Source organism: Pinus tabuliformis, chromosome 5_1, assembly GCF_031772625.1.
Source record: "Pinus tabuliformis cultivar Carrire ecotype Pingquan chromosome 5_1, CPIR1, whole genome shotgun sequence".
NCBI classification, from domain to species: Eukaryota; Viridiplantae; Streptophyta; class Pinopsida; order Pinales; family Pinaceae; genus Pinus; species Pinus tabuliformis.
The window spans coordinates 928,718,865-928,739,251 of NC_142305.1; the positions used below are offsets into that span (position 1 = coordinate 928,718,865).

The 20,387-nt window shown below is 41.6% G+C and overlaps 1 protein-coding gene across 1 annotated transcript in view; it reads left to right on the forward strand.

The window, feature by feature from the left end:
• Positions 1–735: 735 nt before the first annotated feature.
• LOC149167827 (uncharacterized) overlaps positions 736–20,387 on the forward strand; it is a 67,797-nt gene continuing 48,145 nt past the window's right edge. Inside the window, exons 1-4 of the mRNA XM_089430603.1 lie at positions 736–1,380; positions 1,468–1,835; positions 2,045–3,421; positions 3,800–6,089. Of these exons, the coding sequence (XP_089286729.1) occupies positions 736–1,380; positions 1,468–1,835; positions 2,045–3,421; positions 3,800–6,089 (4,680 nt within the window). The remainder of the gene's footprint in view (positions 1,381–1,467; positions 1,836–2,044; positions 3,422–3,799; positions 6,090–20,387) is intronic.

Below are 20,387 nucleotides of genomic sequence, written 5' to 3' on the forward strand. Positions count from 1 at the left end.
TGCTTACATGATGGAAGGTCAACCATTCCCTACCTATATGGTTGTTCCTCTCAATGAAGTACAACTCAGATCAGGTAGAATCTTAGATCAACCTTCTGCAAGTGTTCAACAACCAAGCATTTCTGAGGAAGAATCTCTCAAAGTCAATAAAGGTTCTGAAGTATCACTTCAAAACCAAAATATCCAAAAAGAAAAAGAAAAAGAATCAACCTCTACAACTCCCATAGTTGAGCAACCTACACCTTTAGCTACACCTCCTTTTCCTGAAAGATTGCAAATTGACAAAGGGGTGGAAAAGCAGATATGGGTGCCTGACTATAGTTTCCTAGATGAATTGAAGAATGTCTGTATCAAGATCCCCTTGTTACAAGCCATTAAGGAAATTCCCATTCTAGCGAAAACAATAAAGGAGTTGAGTTTGAAGAAAACATGAAAAAGAACCAGAGATACTAAAAGGATACATCTAGTTGGAAAAATTGCAGACATAATGATGGGTAAGATTACCATGCAAAAATAATAGTTCAGAATTAAGTGAACGTCGCAGAGTGCGTAGATGCGTTTCTGTTTCTAATTACCTTTCTACACCTCCACACTCTTCATTGTCAAAACAAAATATGTTCTACCATATTGCTAACAACCCTTTGGAGTCTTCCCAGACGAAATAAAAAATTCGCGCGCGCGCTGCTGCTCTGAAGCCGCCTGTAGATTGCCGCCGCCAAACCCTTGGACGCTGCCATGAGCGGTCCCGGGGGTGGGGAGTCTGCTCCCACCCCTCCTCTTTCCATCGCAGATGCCTTCAGAAGGCTGTTAACTCAGAAAGGGAAGAAGCACCAGCACGTTGAAGTGCCGAAATTCATTAAAAAGCTGGACGAAATACCAGAGATCGCACTCCCAGAGGAACAATCGATTAAAATCGCTCTTGCGCTGTCTGACAGAGGCCTGGTAGGGCAGTTTATGGGCCGATGGCCGTCCACTAAGTCCACGGACGATTGGATACAACGAAACTGGAGACCGCAGCTGGAAAATAATGTGATTTGTTATGCTGTAGGGCGAGGCTATTTCATCTTTGAATTTACCACCAAGGAAGATCGCGACCTGGTTTTCAGAAACGGGCCGTATTTTATGGGAAATCAGGGATTGTATCTCAATAAATGGAGTCCTGATTTTGACCCATCCGTTGATGTCCCCAAGGAGGCGCCGGTCTGGGTGCGATTACCCAATCTCCCTCTTCACTGTTGGAGCTATCAATCTCTGCAGAAGATTGGTAATGGGCTGGGCCGATTCATTGACAAAGCTGATCACAAGGGCCAATATACTTGTGCCAGAATCTGCGTAGAAGTTGATCTGGAAGCCGGGCTACCAGAAGCGATTAAACTCAAAGTTGGAGAATGGCAGCATTACCAGAAGTTGGACTACGAGCAGCTGCCTTTCAAATGTCGAACTTGTCATGAGCATGGACACTTCCAGAGAAACTGCCCAAAAGCCCCATCAGGGAACACAGTTGAAGAAGATGGATGGAAAGAAATCAGAAAGGGAAAGGCCATCCCAAAGCCTCCCGGACAGAAAACTACCGGCCCATCGGGAAAGCCTCACATCAATCCAAAAGCCGCTGCTGCTTCTAAAGACGGATCTCCATCTGGAGAAAAGATGGATGATAAGGAGAACCAAGAAGAAACCGGAAATATGGAGAAACAAGGAAAAACAAACGAAGCAGAATCATCAATTCCCACACCAGAGGAGGGTCAGAGGGGAAATGAAGGTAATGAAGAACACATTAGTCTAGCCTCAGACTCTGAAGGCGATTCAGAAGAGAGAGATTCTGAATCTGACAATTCGTTAGCCACTCCAATCAAGACGACCAGAGGGCGGAAATCCAAGAAGAAACAGAGAGAGGAAGAAACCTACAAAGATGTCCTCCAGGGATCCCAAAAAACTCTCAAATCAATGATGAATACCAGATCTGGGCGCAAAAGCAACAAGGCTCCAATGGGAGCCTCCTCTCCCCACAAAAGTAAATAATGAAATACGTCTCCTGGAACTGCAGAGGTTTAGGCAGCAGGTCGAAAGAGGAAGCCCTGAAAGATTTAGTGAGAATATACTTGCCTGAAATCCTCCTCATCCAGGAGACAAAGCTGGAGGATCTTTCCCTCCTCCAATCTAGTAAAGTTTTTTGGAACAAAGGCCATGGAAAAGCGGTTAGTGCAAGAGGTGCCTCTGGTGGAATAGCCACCTTCTGGAACAGCACCATATATGACTTTATTCAAGAAAAAAGCAGCGCTCACTGGCTCTTCACTCAGCTACTCCACAAGGACTCTGGTCAGCAAGTAAGTATGTTTAATGTTTATGCTCCTGTTTTGTCAAGTGAGAAAAAAATCTGCTGGAATTCGCTCCATTCATTTCTTTTAGAGCAAAACCCCGAGAATATCATAATTGCAGGTGACCTTAATGTCACCCTTGATATTGATGAGAAAAAGGGAGGTTCCATTGTTAGGGACCCTGCCAGAGAATGGGTGGAAGACATAATGCTGGGCTGGGACCTGGAGGATATTAAACCATCTTCAGGGAAATTCACTTGGTCCAATAAAAGAACAGGCCCCAATCATATTGCTGCCCGTCTGGACAGATTTCTTGTCCATTCTTCCTTCCTAACCAGCGGTCTTATGGCATCTTCAAAAATCCTCCCAAATCTCACCTCTGATCATAAACCCATTCTTCTCGAGCTTTCCCTTGATTGCAATCTTGGCCCCATCCCTTTCCGGTTCAGCCCTTTGTGGATCCAGCAAGAAGGCTTTCAAGATGTGGTCTCCGACTCTTGGAATAGGCCCGTCCATGGTTCTCCTTTCTTTGTGTGGGAAGAGAAAATTAGGACTCTAAAAAGAAATCTAAAAGTCTGGGCTAAAAGACTGCAAACCCCCTCATCCAAAAGAAAAGAAAATACAAATAGGCTTGCTGATCATCAACAAGAAATGGAGCAAAATCCTGTTTCCCAAGGTATGCTTCTAAAAGAAGTCGAGCTTCAAAAAGAGGTTCATAGATCTAGCAGGGAAGAGGAAGAATACTGGCGGCAGAAGTCTAGAATTCTCTGGCTGAAATCCGGCGATAAGAACACCAGCTTTTTTCATAAGCAAGCGGAAGCCCGAAAGAACTTCAAATCAGTCTCAGAGATTAAACACCAAAATACCGTGATCAAGGATTTCGAAGGCATCAAGAAAGCTGCATACTCCTTCTTCCAAGATCTGTATTCGGCTCCTGAAGAACCAGCTATTGATCCCCACGCTTATCCGATCAATTTAATACCCACTTGTGTCAAGGAATCGGACAACGATATGCTGACAGCACCGATTAGTATGGAAGAGCTTGAGGAGGCACTGAACAATATGGAGCCTGATAAAGCCCCAGGGCCAGATGGGTTCTCTGTAAGGTTCTTTGTGACTTGCTGGTCAATAATAAAAAAAGATCTCCTGAGGATGGTCAGAAAATCCCAGAATTGTGTCAAGATAGGTGGTGGCATCAACTCAGCCTTCCTAGCTCTGATCCCAAAAGAGAAAGGCGCCTCTGACTTTAGTAGATTTAGGCCAATATCTTTGTGTAATTCCAGCTATAAGTTGGTCTCTAAAATAATAGCCAACAGGCTGAAAAATATCTTGCCAGACATCATCCCTGAAAATCAAGGCGGTTTCATAAAAGGCAGAAAGATTTTGGATAACATTGTGCTGGTCCAAGAAGCAGTCCACTCCAGTTGCCAAAGAAAGGAGAAAGGAATGGTGATTAAGCTCGACTTGGCTAACGCATTTGACAGGGTGAGACATGAATTTCTGTTTGCTGTGATGAAGAAGCTAGGCTTTTCAACAAACTTCATCAACTGGGTGAAAGCCTGTATTGCCTCGCCTTGGATTGCGCCCTTGGTTAATGGCCGTTCTACTGATTTCTTCCAAGCTTCTAGGGGCCTGAGACAGGGATGCCCATTGTCTCCGCTCCTATATGCTGTCCAAGCCTCGGTGTTAAGCTTCCAACTAGATCATAATCAGCAAATCCAAACACTGCCTGGCCTCAGAACTACTCACAAGGTGAAAGACATTAATCATGCCCAATTTGCTGACGACACTCTGCTGCTTGGAGGAGCCAGCTTGATCTCTGCAAGTCATTTCAAGAGGGAACTGGACATTTACAGACTGATTTCGGGCAGCAAAATCAATTATAGAAAATGCTCTATCTATGGCTGGAATTGCTCGACTAAAGAGCTGTCTGACATAGCAAGACTTTTAGAAATGGAAGGAATCCGAAATTGGGAGTCATTTAAATATCTCGGGATACCAATCTTCAATTCTAAGCCTAAAGTTGCTCACTGGCTGCCGCTGCTTGACAAAATAAAAAATAGAATCCAAGCCTGGGGTGCCTCATGGTTGAACAATGCAGGGAAAATCATCCTCATGAAATCGGTCCTAATAAGCATGCCTCTATTCCAAAACTCAATCCTCCTTGCCCCAAAAACCTTTCTCAGTAAGTTAGATAGCCTGTTGAGAAGATTTCTGTGGGAAGGTGGGAATAACAATGATAGAAGAATCCATTTAGTGAACTGGGAAATCCTCAGAAGTCCCTTTCAGGAAGGAGGCCTCCAGCTGCGCAATTTGGCTGCTCAAAATCTTGCTTTGGGATCCAAGATCCTTTGGAATTTAGTCTCTGGAAATACTAGCTGGAGTAAAAGAGTTATTTGGAAGAAATACTTCCATGGGCAGCGTTTGAGATGCCTGGACAAACCTCCAAGAACTCTAAAAGGTTCTCCAATATTCAATCTTTGCAATGCTGCAAGGGAGCAATTCAGCCAACATCTATATTGGATCCCTGGTAATGGAAAGAAAATCAATATATGGGATGATTCGATCTTGGGTGACCAGCCAATGAAGCATGTGAATGGGCTTGCAAACATCAAAAATTGGCTTCATTCTCGTAATCTGCACACATTGTGGGACATTTCGAACTGGAAAGAAGCTCCTGACAGAACCTGGGATGGGTGGAATCTGGGGGAGGTCCCCATAATGCTGCAGGGGGAAGCCTCTTTACTACTAGATATGCTCCAAGGAAAATCGCCTTCAAAAACCACTGCTAAAGACAAAAGAGGCTGGGGGTCCAGCTCTGGCCATTATACTGTTTCTGAAGGTTACAAAAGAATCATGGCTGTTCCTCATGTTCCTCCAAATCCGGCCCAATGGAAATTTATATGGGACTTTCCAGCTCTCCCAAAAATAGACTTCTTCTGTTGGACCGTGGCACATCAAAGCATCCTCACCAGAGATAACTTGAGAAGAAGAGGGATGGAAGGACCTTCCAGATGTCCTCTCTGTAAGTCTGATGAAGAAACTACCAATCACCTGTTGCTGCTATGCCCCTATGCTCAAGAAGTCTGGAGGGGGGTGCTGCTGTTAGAGCCCATCCTTGCTCTCCCAGACAACATTCCTGCCTTGTTCAGAACCTGGGCCAACTTATCTCCTTTCTGCCTTAAAAATAAAAGTCTTCTTAAAACCAGCTGGATGTGGATCCCTAAGTTTATTTGCTGGAAATTATGGTTGGAAAGAAACAACAGAATTTTCCGAGAAGAAAGCTGCAGTACAATAAAAGTTATCTCTAAAATAAAAGCATTGTTGGGAGAGGCACTGGAAGCCAACACTTCATCAAGGAACGAAACGGGACTGCTCAGAGAAGAAGAGAAATGGTTCAAAGAATTAGCTCCAAAGCTAAAGGAAAGGCCTCCTCAAGCTGTTCCCGTTCATTCCAGTTGGGAGATTAGGCTGGAAGAACAAGAGTTTATCAAGTGGAGATCGACCTTGGAAGATCACTGTTTATTCTTCGATGGGGCTTCTAAAGGAAACCCTGGGGTTGCAGGCAGCGGGGGAGTTCTATTGAGCCCTGGAGGCTCTCCGGAACTGAGATTCCATTGGGGTCTAGGAACTGAAACTAACAACAGAGCGGAGGCTCTGGCTCTGTGGCAAGGGCTGACACAGGCGATTAAAAGAAATATCCTTTCTCTCTCAGTCTTCGGAGACTCAAGACTCATCATCCAGGCCATGCTTCGTCCTAAGAACTCTCACCAGGTTCAGTTAGCCTCCATCATCAGGAAAATCAGACTTCTGCTGCCCAAATTTAACAAAATATCCTTCTTTCATATCTTAAGGAACCTCAACTCCCTAGCTGATTCTGAGGCCAACCTTGGCGTCCTCTGTTCTCGAAGATCCCTGGTTATTAACTCATCAGAATCATCTTGCTCAATTCCTTAAATCTCCAGCTCGATCCTTCATTCCTTTTTGAAATAGGGGTTCTCTGTTCAATCTTTTTTGTAATCCGACAACCCAAGGCTGATCCCAGATTCCGAGTTTGTTTTCTGTTATCTGATTTGTCCCTGTTTCCCCATCGAATTTAAAGGTCCCTAAAAGGTATATCCCAGTGAAGTTTCGCACTACCTCTGTCTCTTTCTTCTGAAGGTTTGGATCAGAAATCTCAGAGTCAGTCTTCCCCGGGAAGTAGCATTTGTGACTTCTCCCAAATTCTGCGTTGGAGATCCAAGTTGTTGAAGACTTCCTCTCATTCTGCGGTCACTCAGCTTCCTGTGCCAAGGATGTCTGCTGGAAAAGCACTTCAAAGATCCGCAGGCAGCCATCTGAAGCGAAGTTTTGATACACAGCTAGCTCAAGCTTGGACTAACATCTTACTCCAGATTCTCCAAACATCCTGGTTACACAGAAACAAATCAATGCAAATCTTTCCATTCGTTTATTGAAAGGATCCCTTTGCTCATCTTGCATCTGTTGACCGAAACCTTTTCGTGTGACTTACCCATCCGTTTATTGAAAGGACTCCTTAGCTCATCTTGCAGCTGTTGACCGAAATCATTCCAGTGAGATCAATTCTGCCAGATCGAAATCAGCATCCTTCCCTTTGCCGCACGCCCTTATACGTGCTCAGATATGGTGGAAAGGCGCAGAAATCAGTCTTAGGGTCACCTCCAGGGGTTTGAAAATTTCATTGCAAGGAATCTTAGAAGCACACCTCCTGGAACTTAAGTGCCACGCTCAAGCATCAGGACAAATCCAAGTATGCTCTCCTTCTACAAAATGGTGGACGACAGCGACAGAAACTCGAGTTTACAAGTATTGACAAACAAATGGAAAGTGCCAACGGTTATTTTGCAGAGAAATCCCTCTATTCTCTGATGAGCCATCCTTCAATTGAGGACATTGCATGGGGCGCCGTCTCATCTACAGCCATCAATATGCCGAAGTAGTTTATTTCTCCATTCCAGATCCTCGATTTGAACAGCATTCCCCCCGAATTTGATCAGCAAATCCTTGCACTCCCCTGTTCTCTGTCATGGACTCACCTGAATTGTAAAGCATGCGGTAGCTGATTTACCGCCCATTTCAATATAACCATTATTGTCCAAAAAAAAGATTACCATGCAAAAATATGTGGATCCCGGTAGCCCTATTGTCAAAACTCATATTAATGGGGTTGAAATCCCAAATACTTTGATTGACTTAGGAGCCGCTATCAACATCATGAGTAGACAGACCATGGATCAGTTAAAGCTTCCTAACCTTCTCTTTACACCTACTTTACTGCAGCTTGCAGATAGATCAATCATTAAACCTGATGGTGTATTGGAAGATATTCCAGTCTCTCTAGATTCTTGGGAATATCCAGTTGATTTTATGATTTTAACTCCCAAGAACAATCTAGGAGGACATCCTCTTATTTTAGGAAGACCTTGGCTGGCCACAGCTGATGCATTCATCAGTTGTAGGTCTGGGGACATGTATATATCAGATGGTAATTCCACCAAGAAATTCAACTTGTATCCTCCAGCAAAGGCGATAACAGAAATAGGAGAAGATGAGTGGGTTGATGATGAGGATAATATTCAACCTGTTCTAACCATCTCTGAAATCAGTGAGGATAGTCAAATTCTAAATACATTAGAAAATTTTGAAATACCTTTAGAATATGACTCTACACAGTTTCAGTTAGATGCAGACATTGAATATCTCTCCTCTAGACAGATGTCTCTCTTCTCAATGGAAGAGTTTGGTAGTTCTACAGTTGAAATCCTTCAAGGAAAAACATTGAACATTAACAAAAACTTGGGAAGACCACAACAAGAAGAATTAACTAAACTGTTGCAAAAACATTCCACTGCCTTTGCATGGGAATACACTGACATGAAAGGAATCGATCCTAAGACTTGTATTCATCACATCTATATTGAAGAAAATAGCAGACCTATTAGGCAACCACAAAGAAGGATGAATCCAAACCTTAGGGAAATCGTGAAAGAAGAACTCCAGAAATTGATCAAGGTAAACTTCATTTACCCCATTTCAGATAGCCAATGGGTTTCTCCCTTGGTTATAGTGCCCAAAAAGAATGGTAAGTGGAGAGTTTGCATTGATTATCGAGAATTGAATAAGGCAACCTTAAAGGATCATTTCCCTCTACCTTTTATTGATCAGGTACTAGACACTTTAGCAGGTAAAAAGTATTTCTCATTCTTGGATGGTTTTAGTGGGTATAATCAAATTCAGGTAGCACCTGAAGATCAAGACAAAACCACATTTACTTGTCCTTGGGGAACTTTTGCCTACCGAGTAATCCCTTTTGGATTGTGCAATGCACCCGCTACATTTCAAAGGGCTGTACTAGGAATCTTTTCAGATCTGATTCATGATTGTGTAGAGGTATACATGGACGATTTCACAGTTTATGGTAATACATTTGAAGAAGCTTTGGAAAATTTGGAAAAAGTACTGGTAAGATGTAAGGAAACAAATCTTTCTTTAAGTCATGAAAAGTGTTTTATGATGTTTATTGAAGGGATTGTTTTAGGACATCATATTTCAGGAGATGGGATTAAGGTTGATAGATCCAAAGTTGAAGTCATCTCTAAGTTACCTGTTCCAAATTGCCAAAAGGATGTTAGGAGTTTTCTTGGGTTTACTGGGTATTACAGAAGATTTATTGAAAACTTCACTAAGATAGCATCCCCTCTTTTCAAATTGCTTACCAAGGACTGTGAGTTCAAATGGGATCCTGAGTGTCAATCTGCCTTTGAAGCTTTAAAGACTAGAATATCTGAAGCACCCATCTTAAGGGGGCCAAATTGGAAACTCCCTTTCCACATTTCTACTGATGCTTCAGATACAGCTCTAGGAGCTGTTTTGGGACAAAAGGATTTGATCCCTTATGCCATTTATTACACAAGTAAGAATTTGACTCCCACTGAGTTAAATTATATTGTTACAGAAAAAGAGTTCTTAGCTGTGGTACATGCAATCAACAAGTTTAGACACTACATAACTGGCTATGAAACCTTTGTCCATACTGATCACTCTGCCATAAGATATTTGATGAACAAACCTGTCACTAATGGTAGAGTTACAAGATGGATTTTACTCTTACAAGAATTCAACATTACTGTGTTAGATAGACCTGGAAAACAAAACACAGTAGCTGATTTCTTGTCTAGAATCCAAAACACTAATGAAGATTCTCCAGTAGAAGATAAGTTTCCAGATGAATACTTGTTTGCAGTGACTACCAAGACTCCTTGGTATGCAGATATGGCTAATTATCTAGTTACAGGGAAGCTTCCTCTACACTTATTTCCTAATGAGAAAAGGAAAATCATTCAGGAGAGTGCACATTATTCTTGGATTCTAATGAATTATTCAAAACATGGCCAGATTGTATAATCAGAAGGTGTGTTCGGGAAGATGAAATGCCTGACATCCTTAAGGCATGTCATGATGAACCATGCGGCGGGCACTTTGCTGACAAGAGGATAGCCTATAAAATCCTTTCTCTAGGATATTATTGGCCTTCTCTCTTTAAAGATGCAAAGCAGTATGTTAGAAGATGTGACAGCTGCCAAAGAGTTGGGAAACCAACTCCTTCAAATGAAATGCCTCTACAGCCTCAGGTATGCATCGAACCCTTTGAGAAATGGGCTCTAGATTTCGTTGGACCAATTAATCCACCATCAAAGCAAAAGAAGTATATACTGGTTTGTACTGATTATGTTACTAAGTGGGTAGAAGCAAAAGCATTGCCTTCTGCCACTGAAAATTCAGTTGTTCAATTTCTTTTTGAGGATATTTTCACTCGTTTTGGTTTTCCAAGGGAAATTGTGACAGATCAGGGCAGCCAGTTTACATCTAAATTGATGGAGAAGCTGATGGAGGAATATAAGATCAAGCATAGAACATCTACTCCATACCATCCGCAATCCAATGGCCAAGTGGAATCTACCAATAAAGTTCTTGAAGGCATTATCACCAAGACTGTTCATCTTCATAGAAGAGATTGGGCGGAAAGGCTCCCTGAAGCCTTATGGGCCTATAGAACTACATGGAAGAACACAAAAGGACATTCTCCCTATGAACTTGTTTATGGGAAGGAAGTCCTGCTCCCCATTGAGTTCCAAATCAAGACCTTCAAGATGGCAGTCCAATTGGGAATGAGCCTCTCAGAAGCCCAAAGACACAGAATGGACCAGCTAAATGAACTAGATGAAATAAGGCAAGATGCAATTCTAAGGACCGATCTAGTTCAGCACCAAAGATCTAAATGGCATGACCGTCATATCAAAGAAAGAAAGTTTCAGAAAGGAGATTGGGCTCTATTGTTTGATTCAAAGTTCAAAGACTTCAAAGGAAAGTTTCAAACTCATTGGCTTGGGCCATATGAGATTGATGAAGTCTTTAGCAATGGAGCAGTTCGAGTGAAAACTATTGATGAATTTCATACTCCTCTTATTGTGAATGGCCATCGCTTGAAAATCTACCAAAAACCATTCTCAAAAGAAGAGTTTGTCAAGTTGTTTAAAGAAGATTCTGCAATCAGGTTGGTGGAGAAGAATTCTTCTCCTCCATCAGCCTAATCTTTGGTTTTTGAAAAAAAAAAAGAAAAAAAAAAAAAGAAAAAAAGAAAAAAAAGAAAATAAATAAATAAATGTATAAGCCTGAAAACCAATATCTGATTGGCAGTCTTATGCAGAAAACCTGAGGTGAAAATCAGGGTCACCTGACACCTCATGTTTTCCAAAAAAAAAAAAAGCTCTCTCTCTTCCATCTCATTTCGTCATTCCATCCACTTCATTCACCATCTCATTCATTTAATCACTCTCACTCCACCTCAATTCTTTCCATCCATCCATCCATTCATTACATTTCATTCCATCAATAAAGTCATTTTTTTAGATAACTGAAGTTGTTTTGTGCAGCCGGAGGGTATCACTGCAGTTTCCGCAGCTGTTTGGCAATTCTGCAGCCATCTAACGATTCCGCAGCTCTCTGCACCTGCATAAAAAAAACACAGTCTGTTTGAAAAGAAATTTACAGTTCAGAAGTCATCAACAATAAGTGGAGAAGAGTCATGCAACAACAATAAAACAATGAAGGGTTAGTGGAAATTGATCAAAGGCAATCCAAGCGCGGATCTGAGGTATGATCTAAATCTTAAACTTACGGTTATCTCATTTTGCAAAGTTTCCGGGGTTATGTTTCTTGCCATTTAATGTAATGATTACCAGTCTTTCCCATCATGCGACCAAAAATCCACGTATCCCCCACACTTATCGGTCATAATCCTCACGATTTTGAAACTCAATTGCGGCTGCTCTTCCATTAAGATTTTCGTACCTAAGTGACGTAGACTACTGTACTACGTCTCTCTACGTCATAATTCCCGCAGCCAAGTGTAAACCCATGACCGAAACCTAAGGACCTAACCGTTTCTACCCATCATTTCATAACCCTCATACTCTCGTATCATTCCATTCACGCTGTTTCATTTCCACAGTTCCCTTATTCCGCTGTGCTCACTACGCTGCTACCTCAGCCATACTCTGTTTTACTTCTTCCTCTCTGCTAATTCTGGGTATCAGTGAACGTATGTTACGGCTGTTACAGTAGAGCCGTAAACTTACTGTGTTAGGGCCACTGTTGAAGCCGTGTAACCTTTTTTCCAAAAGTCTTAGAACAGAGCCGTAGAGCCAATGGGTAAACTCTTAAGAGTAGAACCAGAGGGTTCAAAATTTCTGGAGGGATATCCTCAAGTTAAAGAAGCTTTGCAGAAAGCAAACTGGCTCCAATGCATCCAGAAATTCAGAGGTTACCACAAAGAGGTTACGAAGGCCTTTGCACGTTCCTTCAGAGACAAAGACAATCAAGTAGAGATAGGGGACCTGAAGTTTACAGTCACTGAGAGCAGTATAGCACAGGCCACTTCACTCCCACAAACTGGAGAAAGATGGTTTAAAAATAGATCAGTACAAGACCAACAGTGGAAGCAAATCTTAAAGAATCCAGGTATGGATACCAGCATTTTTACAAAAGGGATTCCTGTTACTTATGTCAAGGAAGAATGAACAACTTTACTTTTATTAGTGCAAAAATTCTTTACTTGTGAGGGAAGGTTTGGAGTTTTATATGTTTACCATGCCAAAGTCATGATGCATTTCTTAGGAGATGATATTAACCTTCCATATTTTCTACTCTCAAGTCTTAGAAAAATGTGTTCAATTGTCCAAAGGAACCCAAGAAACATTGAATCACATCTGTATCATCATGGTCTTGTTAAGATGCTAGTTGAGGAACAGTTGAAAGCAAAAAGAGATACCTGGGAGAGATTTCTTGTGAGAAACCATTTTGAAGAAGCAGGAGAAACCTCTGTGCCTAGAAAGAGTAGAAGAAAAAGAAAAGAGGCTACCCCTGAAACTGTTGTCCAAGAGGAAATTTTCCAAGAACAGATTGAGGAAGAAACTGATGTACATCATTCTGAACATGAAATTGATCCTGAGCCTGTTGTGGACATTGATCAAACAACTCAAAGAATCATCACATAAACCCTTTCAGAACTTGCCCAAGAAGTTGCTCAAAAGAGAAAAGAGAGTAGAAAGAAACAAAAGAAAGATAAAGGCAAAGCTGTAGCCCAAGAAACTTACGCTACTCTTGAGAACTCTAGTGAAGAAGATACTCAGCCCTTAGCACAAAGAATGGCCAAAATCCATGAAAATGCCCTTTCCAAGAAGGTGGAAAAACAAAAGCAAAAGGCACAAAAAGAAAAACAGAACATCACCACCGTGAGAAGAAGCAGCAGGTTACAAAGAAAAGTGGGGGCCACAAAGGGTAAAAAGTCACTCATCATTGACTTGAGCACACTTGAAAAGGTTGCTACAAGTCCTGACTTTGAGAAAAGCCCTCCACACGCTGAGTATGTTGAGACCAGTCCTCCACGTGAGGAAAGTCCTTTTGAGCATGAACCTGAACATGAACATGGATCCGAATTTCAGTATGAGCCCAGTCCTAAGAAGTCACCTGAGGTTGATCCGGATCAGCAGAAAGTTTATAATTACCTGGAGACTTTAGAACAAGCAGCTGCTGGTCCCAGTACTGTTCAACCTTTGGAGCAGCAAGTTCAATCACTGAAGCAGGAAATATTTGAGCTGGAGGTACTAAATCGCCACATCCAACAAGAAAATGAAAAACTGAAGGTACAGAGCAATGTGGACAAGATGGTCCAAGATAACACCATGCTTCATATGGGCCTGTGGCAAAAGGAAAACAAAAAGCTCAAGAAGAGATGCAGGAAGTTAAATAGAGCTTTGATTAATCTAAAATTCAGGTGTTTGATGAAAAGACCAAGAGTCAATATAGCCACACAGAGAAAGAAGAGAAGGCTGGATGTCTTAGCAGAGGCATCTCAGCGGGTGCACTGAACAATGTTCTGATTGCATGAGGACATGCAATGCCCTCGTAGTGGGGGTATGTAGAGCCTCTACTTTGCACTTGATTATCCATCATTTCCTACAGTTTTCCCTCATTCATCTCTCTCTTTTGCCTCATTTTCCTTGCAAACCAACCCAGATCATTACATTAGATAACTTTAAGCATGATTAAGGAATTTTGCTAATGTGTGACTGTTTTGTTTAGATTTTGACATATTTACAGGAATTCCGCAGCCATCTGATGATTCCGCAGCCATCTGATGATTTCGCAGCCTTTTTGTTAATCTTAAGGTTCCACGTGTCATTTTGCCAAACGAGCCACATGGGCACTTAGGAATCAAGGTGCTCGAGGTTCCTGTGCTATTGGTTCAGCCAGCCACATCATCTGTACCTCCGGTCAACGAGGGTCAAGTTACGGTCAACAAAGGAAGCTTAACGGTGATACGTAAGCTGTTGGGTCACGTCAGTTCAAACGGTGATTTGTCCGTGTTACGCAGGTTGTGGGGGACATAATCCAACTCTGGATTCAATGCCCATAACGACCAGAACCTCCAGCTCATCCACGAGGCTTATGACGTGTTATTGAACCTTAATTACGCATGACAGTTAGTTTATTTTTCAAGTTTTAGCTGTACGCATTAGGCCATCTTTCAGATGCCTATAAAAACTAGCGTTTGCATACGCTTAATGTTACTTTTTAGTTGCTGTGTTTTATGAACTTGTTATCATTTTAGTGCATTCCAAGACTCTGTTTTAATAGTGCTGTTCTAGCACTCTTGACTGTAATTTTCTGCACATGGAGTAATAGAAGCAGCGCTGTTCTGAAGTTTTCAATTCCTTGAGTCTTCTTTGGGTATTATGAATGGAGGGCCCCTGTTCATGACTGCTCTTGTATAGTATTTTATGTTTATATTCTTGCTATTTCTTTATTTTCCATTCAGCAATTCCTTTTCTTGAAACATGTACAACTTAATTCACTTTCATTGTTATTTCATTTGCAGCATTCATTTTGACTGATCAGATTTGTTTTTCTGTAGGTTTTTAAACCCGGGATTGTGTGTGTGTTTGTGTATTTGCTTTATATCTAGTGGTAGTTTCAGTTGACAGATTCTAAGTTGCTGCCTTTCCTTTATTTTCATAGCTGATTTTTAGTTTACTTTCTCAAAGTTGTCTGCTAACATATGAATGATCTCTTTATCACAAATTGTCTATCTTTTAGAGATCAGAATACTAATAACTTACAGCTGGCTTTGAGTACTTTTTAGACTAATCCTTAACTACTTTCTAATCGTGCTTTACACAGTACTATGTGTTAGAAGCAGAGAGTTAGAAAGAGCAAAACATTATAACTAGTCTTTAAAGTAGATTTTCTCATTTTTGATCACTTTTCTAACTCATCTTTAGCTACTTCCTAATCGTGTTTTACACAGTACTATGTGTTAGAAGCAGGGAGTTAGGAAGAGATAAACATTATCATTGGTTTTTAAAGTGATTTTCTTACCTTTTATTTGCAGCAACATGAATGGTGTCTAATTCCATTAGAAAGTGGTTCTTTGCTTTCAAGTCATTTCAAGTTATTTATTTCTTTCAAGCTTTTCCTTTTCAGCAAGTAGTTAGAAACCACTAATCACACACTCTCACTCATCTAGAACTCACCTTACACACACTATCACTCATCTGTTTATAAATCACCACTCCATCTTAGGAAGATAAATTAACCACAAACAACACCCCAAACGACAAAAAGCTCTAAGAGGTTGCTTAAGTACATATAGTACACCTTCACTTCATCAGCTTACGAGCCCCGGGTTGACAATTAATGACATCAATTTAGGAACACTAAATTGACTAAACAACAACTTGTGGAAAGGTCCCTACAAAATTGCAGCATACCATGGTCCAAATGCTTTTCTTCTCAAAGAAATGAACGGCGATGAATATTTTGGTGGGTCGGTGAATGGCTGGCTGCTCAAAAGGTATCATGCTTGAGCATTTTCTACTCCAATCACTCTCATTGTAATTACTATTTTACTTTCATTCTGCAGCAAGTGTGAACTGATCTCCCATCTTCAGTTTGGGGCCCGCGGTGAAGGCTATAATTCTGAAAATGGTGATTAGTTGGTGTGAGTTTTTGAAGTTGTTTCAGTCAGTTTATTTTCTGCATAAAGTGAGTTAGTTAGTGTCAAAGTTAGTCTAGGATTTCAGTCAATTGTCCAAGTCAAATAAAGTTGTTCAAATTTGGTCACATATGTAAGAGTTGACTCCATTGCCCAATGTTAAATAAGGCACTGGTCTGCTCTCCCAGAGGTCTAAAGTTCTTGGTACCTCCAAGGAGCTACCATCCCCATTGGAGCCAATGTTAGAGTCGGTCTTGAGCCCTCCATCAGCGATCAAAACTCTTTGCATTTGCATATGTAGGTGTCTCATCAATGTCAATTTTTTGCATCCCATTAGGCATGCCAAAAACCCGATGGAGGAGCTGGTGTGTTTATACCCCTCTTGGCATTGCTGGCTCAGGTCATTTCAGTCATTAAGCTCTTTTAATCTTGTCTTGTCTTGTCTTGAGGTCAATTTCCTAGGTTTAGGGTTTTGGTCAAAAATGTCTACAAGGTCATGTTTTGAAGGTCAATAAGTGCTCAGCAAGCCAGAGGGATGATTGTAAAGATGTTTATTCAAGATTTTTAGTCTTGTACAATTAATTTTCACCTTGGATTTAAAAACTCTGTTTTTAAAGCCAAGGTCATTTTTCAAATGTTTGTAAAAAGTGATGAAATTTCAAAAGACTTCAGTGGACAGTATGCAACCCTGGTCCCCTTGCCAAGATCCCTCAGATGATCTACCTGCAAAAAGAATCAAGTCAAAGCACTAAATGAGTCAATTTCAGGACAAAGGAAGCCAAAAAGTCAGTTTTGTAAAGAGTCAATGAGAAACTTTAGAAAGTGGGTTTGAGCATGAAATTTTTTCAAATGGAGTTTATAAAAACCCAATCTCCCTCCTTTTACTCTCATTATGCATCCAAGGCATTGGCAAGTGCGAGTGAGCAAGTATCCAAGAGCTTTGGGCAAAATCTGGTCAAATTCGGGCTCAAGACAGGCGCGCGACCCGTCAGGTGCGCGCGACCCGTCAGCGAGCATCCAGCAGTGTTGTTTTGTAACGGGCGCGACCCGTCAAGCGCGCGCGACCCGTTGGGTAAGGCGCGCGACCCGTTAATGTTTCCCCTGCAAACTCAACTCAAAATCGCTCAAACTCCCTCCAAATCTTCAAGTTGTTTGAGGTAGGCCCTCTACACTTCAATTTTGTTGTTGGTTATGATTGAAGGCCCTCATGCTTGTGTTTAAGAATCAAATTGTGCAAGTGGAAGAGGCTTCATATGACTGCAATATTAATGGTTAAAATGTGCTAGGGTTTGTGTTGTTTCAAGGTTTTTTCCCTTTGTAATTGTTTCCCTCCTTCCCCTTTCCACTCACATTTGTATTTTCCCATACTATTTTATAAATAAAATGCAAACCCTACGCCTCTCCCAAAGCATCAAAAAAAACTCAAACCCTAATCTTGCTGCACCATATGCATGTGTAAACACAAGAATTTGTTGGTGAATATGTAAAGAGTTTTGTAAATATGTTTCCCTATCTTCCCCTGTTATATTCATATTCCCATATGTTCACTTTCTATACATGTATTCCCATATGCAGTGATTTTTGCAAATGATTTCCCAATATTACTGATTATAAACATGTATTCCTATATGCAATAATTGTTTGCAATGTTTTCCTTAAATTCCCTGTTATATTCATATATTCCCAATTCCTTGTAAAAAGGTCCCTCCCCTAACATTTCCCTCATGTCCTTGTCCCCTTGAAACAGCATAGAAATCAGCATTTTATAAAGCAGAAGCAGCAGTACATTTTGTCCACTTTGCTCCTTAAACAATGTCAGAAACGGAAACCTATGAGCAAAGTGATGACCAGTCACCAGCTTCAGAGATTGAGGTACAGAGGAGGCCTCATAAAGGTGGAAAGGGTGGACATCATAAGCGAGAGGAGCCCACCTCTTTAGCAGAGTTACAGGCCTGTCCTATGGCAGTCACATGTTTTCAGTATATGTCTTGCTATGAGTTTTGTGAGAGGATCTCTCGGATTCAGCACCATAGAGAGTTGGCTCGCCTTTTTGTTTTACACTTGCATGACGGACATGTCAACCTTGCAGGGGTAGATTTTACATTGACACCCAAGGTGATCTCACATGCCACAGGGATACCTAATGTTGGGGAGGTGTGGAACAAGCGCAAGGTGCTAGATTATGTTCATTTTGAGCCTTTTGTCCGGCCACCATTCATGAGACATTTGGCAGGTGTGTTTCCATTCAGGTTTCTCAGGAGCGATTATGCTCCCATGATGAGGCTCATCATGCATTATTTTACTTGTGAGGGCAGATTTTCACAGGTATATTCATATCATATTCGCCTCTTGATGCACTTCACCCGAGTGAGGATGATGAACATCCCTGTTTTCTTCTATCAGAACATTCAGAGGATGGTGCCCATGTTACAGAGGAAGAGCCCGGCACAACAGTACAGGAGCCTTTATCATTATGGTTTGATTCAGCTAGTAGTATTGCATCAGTTGACTCAGCAGGGCATCTCATGGGAGGAGTTCATCTCTCGTGATTTTTTCACAGCACCACCCTCGCCACATCCTGAGATTATTCATGAGGAGGGAGGACCATCACAGTAGCATGACATTCCTGTCACTAGACATGTCAGCACCTCACCTCTGGTCACCTATCAGAAAGGCCTGAGGGCCTTATTTGCAGCAGCTAGGCGAGTACTATCTCCACAACAGGTGGAAGGGGTCTCGTCTTCATCATCAGCTCAGCGAGTGTTATCTCCACATCAGGTGGAAGGGGCCTCGCTCTCTTCAGCAGCACAGGAAGCACAGAGGGGCAAGCAACCCAAGATTGATGAGGGGCCATCAGGAGTTCCAGATATTGAGCTTGTTGATCTTGAGGCCATTTCTCCGAGCTAAGAGGCAAAGGAGGTCATTCAGCATCTCAAGGCTGAAAATGATGCCTTACAGAGGAGATTAGAGGGTGCACAATGGACCATTACATACCTAGAGCAGCACAACAAACAGTTGGAGGAGGAGAAGGCACTTGATGAGCTATGGAGGATTCGTAGTGACCGAATCTTGAACCGAAGAAGACCCGGTGACCCATTACCCGCTGACCGAGAGTCCATGCTCATCCAGGTAAATGCACACTTGGAGAGGCTGTTGGCTAAGGCCAACCAAGAGAAGAAATTGCTGAGGAACATGAAGAACCACTACTGGGCAAGGATGCATGTGTGCAAGGCAAAAATGAAGATGTTTCAAAGGCGGTTGACCGAAGCACTAAAACGGAGAAAGAGGCCTAATCCCCTCCGTATCTTGGCTGAGGCTTCACTCAAGGATCAAGGAGCTAAATAGCCTAGCCACAACACAAATCTCAAGAAATTTTGAGAATTTTGGGTGAATTTTGGCATTTTTTGGCAATTTGCAGGTTTTTCCCATTAACGGGTCTCACCCCCCGCGCGACCCTACATCAGGGCAACTCTTTTTGACCAAAACTCAGCATTTCCAGATTTGTCATGCAAATTTACATATGCTCATGGATGGACTTGAGATTTGGTGAAGTTTTAGGCCTCCAGAAAGTCAAAATACATGCAAAAATTGACTTTCTGCCACTTTATTGAATTGCAGAAAGCAGTCTTGGGAGATTTGAGTTTTGACAGGGCAAATGAACTCCAAATTTAGAAATTCTAATTGGGTTGGAAAGTAGACTCACAGATCTTTCCAACAAGCCCACTCTTTCCCAATTTGGCCACCTGCAAGTGCTCCAAACATGGCTCCAAAGGCGCGCGACCCGTCAGGCAGGGGCGCGCGACCTGTCAGGCAGTTTTGTCCAGAAATGCATTGTACAACCCAGAAAACGCAGATTTGACTTAGTTTGACTTTTTGGGATGAAATGTGATGTAATTATTGTAATTTTTAGACACTTTTGCTCTTATGTAACACTTCTAGAACATTCATTCATGAAAAGGGTAAATGTTAAGTGAATGAATTGGTTTCCAAGTTTATAGAGGCAAGTTGTTTTGACTGCCTAATTTGTAGTGCTTAGTTTAGAAGTGGTTGAAACAGCTCCTAGGATAGTGAGCTCGACCCATGGAGGCAGGGAAAGAGGTTAGATCATCTATATTATGTACTTTTTTGCTCATTTTCATGGTTGGACTCTTGAGGGAGAAGCTATCATTGTATTATTTCACTGTATCTCTGCAATTTTTGGCTAAGGAAGACCAGGGTTTTGCAGTCCTCTTTGGGATTCTTGTGGACTCATGTGTTGATGGTGTGTTTCTCAATGTTCTTGTAAGCTTGTTATGTGATTCATTTCCTTTCTTTTACTTCTGCACATTAAACAAATGAAGTGTTAAAGTAAGAATTCATGCTTGCCATGCTCTGCTTTTAAGTTTGTTTAATTTCAATGTTTTCTTCTGTCTAAAGAGAATTCAAAGTGATTGTTTGCTCTCTTTAGCTCCTCATATTTCATTCCTGACCATTCACCTCAGTTAAAGGCATCAACG